An 8,541-nucleotide genomic window follows, 5' to 3' on the forward strand; every position below is an offset into this window, starting at 1 on the left:
AAGTGCCCCTGTAGCCATTTTGACATGTGGGGGGCTTAATACACATTACGGTGAGCTGTTTTAATTAGAGCAGCTGTCCAGGAACTCCCTCTAATTGAAACAGCCCCTCCCCACCTCCAAACATGTATATCAGCAGCCAATATGGTTTAAAACAAAAATATGCTACATACATAAACAGATATAAATAGGGACAAAAGATGAATGAAAAAATTAATACAAATAAATAAAGTAATAAATTAACACCTTGACCTAAAACCTATGGAAGTAAAAAAATTTAACCACATTTAAAATGTGGCTTCAAAAGTTTATGAATGGGATTATATGACAAAGTTGCTTGGAACAGGAGAAAAGTAGTCTCTGTTCCAGAAGGTATCTTTCAATCCTATGTCTTGTGTGCATTTTTAAAGTTATTCAGACACCTAATTCTCATACAAGTTAGACACCCAAGAGAGTTAGGCATCTGAATAATCTTTAAAATTTGGCCTTATGCTCTTGTCTTTAAATGGGAATTTTTAAATTTATTTCTATGGATTTAGGAATAAGTCTGGTTTGATGTGGAAGTGGTAATATAGCGGTTATAATATAAAGAAAGATGAGTAATACAAAACTTGAGGTAAGATTTTTTTTCAGAAAATAGTTTTTGTTTTAACAACACTATTCAAAATCGAACAAAAACACATTGGTTGTTTGTGATATGCCCTGGATTAATACCAATAAACCTTCCAAGTTCTGCAGCATTTCTGCAAAATTCAAACTTATACAGATTTTAAAACTACTTTATTTGTCCTCTACAATCATGCCAATATTTTCCTATCACACAATTAATAAAAAGAGTTCATCTGATGAAGATAATGATGTAAAATTCAGATGTTCTGGATTACTGAAAATTGCCAAACTATTAATATACTTTAACCTAACTACATTTCTTTTCTGTTACTTTATATATATTTATGCCAAACACAAATTTGTCTTTTCTTGTTATCTTGGAAATAATTGTTTTTATTTCCTTTTGTATTCTTTCCGTGAAGTTTTAGTAGACTTCCTTACACGGCTGAGTTAAAACCTCCATAATGTTAAAAAGTTTAAAATATCAGTCTGTTTTCCTTTACCATTTTGGAGAGGCTATAAACACTAGAGACATTTCTGAGACCCTTTTGCTTCTAATAATTTCAAGAACATCAAAAAGTGACAATTCTGGTGTTGTATATTCTATACAGGAAAACAAAGCAATACAATTTTTCTTGGAAAAAAATTTGCCCAGTTGTCTTATCTGAGAAAACATCATTATAAATAATAGTAGAGGTAACAGCTATAATGAAAACTCTTTGTTATTTTGATCATATATATTTTTATGACAACATTAACAATTGTCAGCATTCAGACTGAGAGCATAAATAATAATTTATAACCTGTTACTTTATAAAATAAAACAATGCACATTTACAATTAATTGTTATTTTTAAAAAATCCTTTTACCAGTTACCTGTTCGGAGATATAGTAAAATTGTTACTGGAAAAAATAACTGCTGAATCAGCAGATGGTAGAGATGGAGATGAGACAAAATAATTCCACACTGGTGAGAAAGCTTTCTTGGCTAATGTATAGCTGCCAGTCTGATAGGCAATCTACAAAATACAACGTAGGTTTGAAATTATATACTTTCCATAATGAAGTTGTTACATTCATGATTATAATGCTTACTAATAATAGTTAATTAAATAAAACTATTGATTTTGGGGGTTTTTTATATAGTGAAGCCAGGTAACTATGACAGCAGTAACAAGAAAGTCTTTAGAATTTATAATCTTTAATCTTTCCAACACTGCAGGGATGTTTATAATGTCGTAAAACATTCTCAGAATCATTATGGAGCAACATACATCTAAAACTCATCTGATTCTATAGGACTTGCAGAGCCTTTGGCTTCTGACAGAGGTTACACTTAAGGCATGATTGACTGGTTAATTGCATCTTAAATAGTGACCTAACCACATTCATTCAATTAAATGGTGTGATAAAACAAGACATAAGCCACAAAATACATGTAATAACTCCACAAAGTTATTACACAAAATATATGTAATAATTTTGTGGCTGGATCCCATTATGACTAATTGAATATGCAGCCAGTGTTCCCACCCTTGTGAGCACACTGGAGTCCTTCAAGACTCCCATGTGCTCCAGAGGCTGGAAATTCTGGTTAGGTGACTGGGGACTCCCAGCTAAGGGAGCTCATGGAAGCCCTTAGCTCTTATGTGCTCCCCTAGCTAGGAGCAGCCATCAGCTGATTAGGGCTCCCAGTGAAGGGAGCACACTCAATAGAGGGGCTCTCTCAGTTGAGTGAACACATTGGATCAAGGGCACACTATCATCCCTGGGCTCTCCCTGCACTAGCAATATGGCACAATGTGATCTGATGTTCAATCCCATAATTGCACCTTCTGCCATGTATGTGTGGTATAGCAGGAAGTGCAATTGCTGGGATTATGCATCAGATCTCACTGCACCTTTAACATTGATAAGTAGCATTTGATTCAGAACTAGAATAAAAAATGGTGTGATAGAATTTTGGCCATTCCTCTATGCAAAGTCTGTGTGAAAGTCACTGTGGGTGGTACTAATACACCCTGACTATTAATCCACCCTGAATTTCCTCAGCTGCTGCTATAACTGCAGGAGCCAGGTCAACAAGGATGAGGGGATGCAAATTGGACCACACAAATGGACAGCAATTCACAGGGATAGTTCTAACCACTGCAAATCTTGGGCAACCTCTCTCACAGCTTCCCAGGTTCCACGGGGCTGGAAGGATTCACCCTTTCCCTATTATGCAGCTCCTTCTTGTATCTCCTTTTTGAAGACAGAATTTATAAAAGACATAATGAAAGGAGTCTCTCAAAATATCTGTAATTCTGAGAGCTCTGGTTTTGTTTCAATATTGGATATATCCCCTGCAAAAGTTAATCAGATCTTTTGCCCCAATTCCCAACACCCATTAAAATGATCTCCAACTGTTTAACTGTCTCCCAAAGACCAAAAGAAACCTGGATGAGACGGGGGGGAAAAAAAAGGAAGAGCCTACAAAAGGACTAAATGGAGAGTGGCAAATTGGAAAAAAGGACAAGAGGAGTGGCCCTGAAACAGATATTCCTTAAGCTGGTATTACACACAAAGTGAGAATTAGATTCGCTACTACACTTTTTTATTTGTTATTTTAAATTCTGCTTGTTGGCGACTCCAGAAAATTTATGTTTGGTCCCAATTAAAAAAAAAAATAATGTTTTGGAACCTTTATTAAAAAGGAAAAAAACAAATATAACACCAACTTAAAATGTTCATTTATTGATTAAAATTTACCTGAGTCAAATATGCTCGAGCAGTAGTAGCAGAAAGCGGTGGATATGCAAGGATGGGCTTAGTTGTTTCCCCAATAGCATCACCAATAAGCTTTCCATCTGAGGAATATGCTGCAACTGCAAATATGTACTTTTCATTTGGATTTAAGCCTTTTATTTCCAGAAGGCTTTTCCCATCAGCTGGTACCTGTTAATAAGAAATACGTCTACTTCTATGTATCGCACATACAAAGAAGAAAGTCACAGAGAGTAAATTTTATTGTGGCTAAGTGCAGACATTTGGAGAGGTTAGGGGGAGGTTAGAGCAGGTTAAAAATGGCTGCTTAATCTCACTTAGTTTCCCCAGGTGTGGACCTTACCCAGTCTAAGTGATTAGAAATCAATCTAAACCTGGAACTGTCAGAAGTTCTGTGCGCATAGACTCATCTAAAAATGGTGGAACCCAATCTAAAATAGACCTGGATCAATGTATGCTCAAATTTAATCGATCTAGGTTAGACAAATGAATGGGATTTCTACATGGTTACCCACTCAGCCTCAGGGCCATGGAGCTGCACTTTTCCTACTCGTCTCTCTGGCACTGGGTTATATTTAGGCCAGGGGTGGGCAAAATGCAGCCTGCAATCCAGATGCGGCCCACCAGGCCATTCTATCTGGCCTGTGGGGCCCCTAAAAATTTAGAAATTTTATAGTTGTTTGACCCTGGCTGCCTGTCATGTGGCCCTTGATGTCTTGCCAAAACTCAGTAAGCAGCCCTCCTCCACCTGAAATAACTGCCTGCCCCTGATTTAGGCCCTCCCAGCCCTTCAGTCCTCCCGCAACTCCCCATCCCACAAGCCATTCCCCATGCTGGTTTTATCACTGCTGCAGCGAGCCAAAAAAGTAAGTATTGGTGAGGGGAGGGGCAGGAGGGAGGAAGGGTAGGTTCACTGGGGCGGGGGGTGGAGCCTAAAAATACCCCTAGTTCCTCAAAGTTCCCCTGTGAACCCCATAAGCCGCCCTCATCCTAGAAACCCTCCCAGGCTAAGTACAGACAGTCAAATAGCTCAAGGCAGAATAGATTCAATCTAGACAACTTCCTCTAAGCTAATAACCAAGTGAACTGATGTTCAACTTTTAATTGGGAAAGGCGGGGGGGGGGGACACTGACCAGCACCTGGACAAATGGGAGACAAACACCTGCAGAGGAAGGGGAAAGTTTCCCTCTGCTCCGTGAGGCTGCCCTGGGTTGTCCCTGATACTCATAGTGGCTAAGGCAAGCAACTGCGGGGTTCAGGAAGGGAAGAATTCCCCTCAGCTCCCAGGAGTTGCCCCAGGCTGAGGAACCCTCAAAGGCAGCGGCTCCCCAGTGCCCCCATGCTGGGCTGCACAGGCAGGCATCCAGCCTAAAGGATTCCTTCTCCTTCCCTCCTGTGGCAGCGGGTGAAGCAATCAGCAGCTAGGCGGGGGTGGGAAATTCCCCTCAGTTCCCCAAAGCTGTCTGGCTAGGGGACCTGGGGCCCAAAAGAAGCCCCCAAGGTAGGGGCTCCCTGGTGCCTTGGGAACTCCATCCCCCTCCCTCCTGTGCCAGCAGCTAAGACAAGCAGCTGTGCAAGGCAGGGGGAGGCGCAAAATTCTCCCAACTCCCCACCAAAGGGGCTTCCCCTTCCCCTGCACTGTGTAGACCTGAGCTAAGGCAGTCTGGGGATCTGTTCCCCCACCCCTCATGTGCTGACTGCAGGCAGGAAGCAAGCTATGGAGCAGAGGGGCAAGGTAGTCCCTGCTCCACTGGAGCAAACAACGCAGCCCAAGGCTGCAAAGCATCCTGGGATGCTGGGGAGGCTGTGAATTAACTTGAGCTGGGAAGGGGTCTGGGACAGAAGTTCCATAAACTGGTTTGTGCCATTCAGGTTCTCTTAAACCTGTTTCAACCATTGTGAAGTGATTTATGTGCACAGAACTTCTGGTCTGTTACAGGTTTAAACTGGTTTCCAATCACTTAAACTGGTTTATGTGCAACTTCTGCCCCTGGCCCCAGCAACCCAACCTCCCCCCCACCCCAATTCCTTTGATAACTCCCATGGATGCCACCTGTCCCCACACTCCCTAATCCCTCCTGTGGACATTACCTGCCCCACTATCGCTCTCATGGTTCCTGCTTGACTTCTCCAGTTTGCCTGTTTGCCCCCAACCTTGCCATTAGCCACCCCATTCCATCTTACCTTAGATTGGGTGGCCACTTTTAATGCAATCTAACCTCCCACTAACCCTCTCCCCCCACAGCAATATCTGCACTTAGCATGCAAGACCTTTTGCTTATTTTTGGAGGTATTTCTTTGAAATAATGTTATAATCCACCCATTTAACTAATGAAGAAAACATACACATATCTGTGCCATTCCCAAGGCAAGTGCCATGGAATATTAGGTTACTCTGGAATTGCACTGGGAGAGAATAGTAAAGCAGTTAAATCTGCAAGCTTCCTTTCCTTAACAAAGAAAAAAACTCAGGCTGCCTATAGAGTGGCTGAACATGTAGAGAGGGCTAGATACATAACAAAAAAGGGTTCAGTTATCTTTACACAAAAGCATACATGCTGTCAGGTTGGATTGTGAAGGCTATTAGGATGCAATACTCTGATATATCAAGGAATGAGCCATAGATAAACCCAAGGTAAGGTGCTTCAGAAAACAAAATAGTTGATGGTTGTAGCTCCGCCTGTATTTTTACTGAATAAAAATAAAAAAAGAACCAGTACATTTGTTTTTTAATTCTGCTTAAAATTTCCTTTTTCTCATTTCTCCATTCTTATATGTAGCCCTGGAATGTGGTATTAAAAAAAAAAAAACCCCATAAACAAATATCATACTTCTACCTGTTTTTTTCATTACCTTATGGAAATATCTTTAAAAAAGAGATATAATAAAAGAGATAGAGTCCACCTTAAACCAACCATCTTTGAAGCACTCTACTCATTATTCAAGAAAAAAGTTCTGGGAGAATGCCTTGAGCCCAGCAGAATTTCAAACACTTGAAATAAAGATCAAAGGGCTCTCTAAAGGTTTGGCCAGCTAGCTGATTACACAGAGATGGAGGAGTGGGAGGGAAAGGTGTCAGATGCATTTACTCAGTGAAAGCTCAATAGAGAGAGCCTTTTAGAGAGGGAATATGACATACATAGGTTTCCCTTACCTCTTCTCCTGCATTTGGAAGGTGATAATTATTTAACCTTACTTTTGTATTGATTCCTGCTGCTACACAACCAAAAATTCTGTACCAGGAAACCTTTAAAAAAGAAGAGAAGTTAAATATTTGTTACTTACCATCATCTTTAATATATTAACTTTTACATCAAGAAAAAAATATTGTCTGATGAAGAACATATGCTATTGCTGAAAAAGGTCTTCACAACAATTTTGATAAAATAATGGGGTTAAAAAAAATTGTTTAGTTTGGCCAAAAGCTAAATCTCCCTCTCTACTGTCCCACTAATATGGCTCAAACATAATCCAAAGGGACTATCTTTATAGGTCACCATGCTCACTGAATTCAGTCTTTGTACTCCACCAGAAATTGCTATTCCTGATACTTGATTTCATGACATTGAGAGTTGAGCCCTAATCCAGTAATGTGCTTAGTTCATACTTTTAAGTGTGCTGTATAAGAAATGCAACACCCGAGTTATTAATTCCCCTTAAAAGAAACAGAATTTTGGTGCTGATAAGCTTTGTAAACTCCCACTATGCATCATTCAGTGCTTAAGTACCTTTAAAAATCCGGCCTTTAAGCAAGAAATCAAGGAAAAAAGCGAGTGAGTAGCTCTGCTAGGCATTATTCTACAGAAGGGAAACACAGAAACTATCATGAATTCCAGTACCTGCTAGATTGGGTCTACTAACTTAAAAAAACCCCACTATACACATGCTTAAAATTTAAATATGTACAACTTAAATTTAAGTAGAACAGTGTTAGGTGCTCTACTAGATCAGAACCACTAGGAACCTGGATAAATTTAATTTATATGCAGTAGACTTCTGAACAACCCTATCTAGGACAAGTCATGACTGAATTCAAATTCATAATTTAAACATGAAGGACCATGTTTTAGAGAGCCTGAAAATTATGGAGACACCACTCAGATTTCTTTTTGTTTCTCTACATTTTACAACTCTTATTCCACAAAAATAACAACAGAACTTCTGGAAGGAAATTCTATATGACAAAAAGTGAAAAAAAACAAAGAGCAAGATCCAGATCCTTTTATTTCTGTTGAATAGTGCATGGCAGGAGGTGTGCTTTTGGGATCAGGGATCAGATCCCAAACATGCCCTTTCTACTTACCAGTGCAAGGGGAGATCACAGACTCTCCCTGCACCCACAAGTTGAAAAACAAGTGCCCACAGTCAAGTGTGGTCCCAGGACTGGGGCTGACAATCCAGTCATTGTCAGCTCCAGCTCCAGAACAGCACCATAGCTAGTTTGAGACTGGTGCAATCCTGGGACCAGGGCCAAGAATCATCTGATTGCCAACCCAGGCTCTGGGGCAGCCCTGGACATGGAACACATTCAATATAAGGCACCATGCAAGCCAGGCACCATGCAAACCAGCCATAAAAAATAATTAACGTTTTTGTGGCTGGTTTGCTACTTTACAACATCTTATATTGGGTTTGTGTGTAGCACCCTTGCCATGTGTGCTGCGATTAACATGTTATTCACGGCATAAATTTAACATATAGAGGGGGCCTATGAAACTGCTCAATATGAAGGAAGGTCTCAGCAAATAGATCTGAATAGTACAGCTTTATGAAACGTATGATAGTTTTTCCTGAAATTTCACAGGAAATAGTACCCTAGTGTTTTAGATTTCTGTCACATCTTTAAGCACAAACTCTAACAAAATTAATAGTTTTGGTTATAATGTAAACATGCAAATAAATATGCAACATACAAAGTAAAATTCTGAACAGCTGAAATGTTACCTTTCCTTGCACTTTTTTGCTTACATTTGAGTTAACTATCACTAAAAGCTAGATGGATTTTCAAGCGATAAATAGTGTACTATGATAGCTTTTTTTCCCCATAAAATGAAACCTTTTATAATTCATAAGGTAGGAGAAACTTGTATTTTGAGATGCTTTGACTTTCACCATAAAAAATATATGCAACTCTATTTAAATGAAATCAAATTTCATTGTAGCATGA

General features: G+C 39.6%; 1 protein-coding gene across 7 annotated transcripts in view; it reads right to left on the reverse strand.

The window, feature by feature from the left end:
* The window catches only part of CFAP54 (cilia and flagella associated protein 54), a 308,490-nt gene that overhangs the window by 229,590 nt on the left and 70,359 nt on the right, over positions 1-8,541 (reverse strand). For all 7 annotated transcript variants that reach the window (XM_019515046.1, XM_019515044.1, XM_019515049.1 and 4 more), the window contains exons 21-23: positions 6,529-6,621; positions 3,359-3,544; positions 1,484-1,626 (exon numbers count right to left, since the gene is read on the reverse strand). In XM_019515046.1, the coding sequence (XP_019370591.1) occupies positions 1,484-1,626; positions 3,359-3,544; positions 6,529-6,621 (422 nt within the window). The remainder of the gene's footprint in view (positions 1-1,483; positions 1,627-3,358; positions 3,545-6,528; positions 6,622-8,541) is intronic.

The sequence above is a fragment of the Gavialis gangeticus genome, unplaced genomic scaffold (genome assembly GCF_001723915.1).
Source record: "Gavialis gangeticus isolate Ggan-Ray unplaced genomic scaffold, GavGan_comp1, whole genome shotgun sequence".
In the NCBI taxonomy this organism is placed as follows: domain Eukaryota; kingdom Metazoa; phylum Chordata; order Crocodylia; family Gavialidae; genus Gavialis; species Gavialis gangeticus.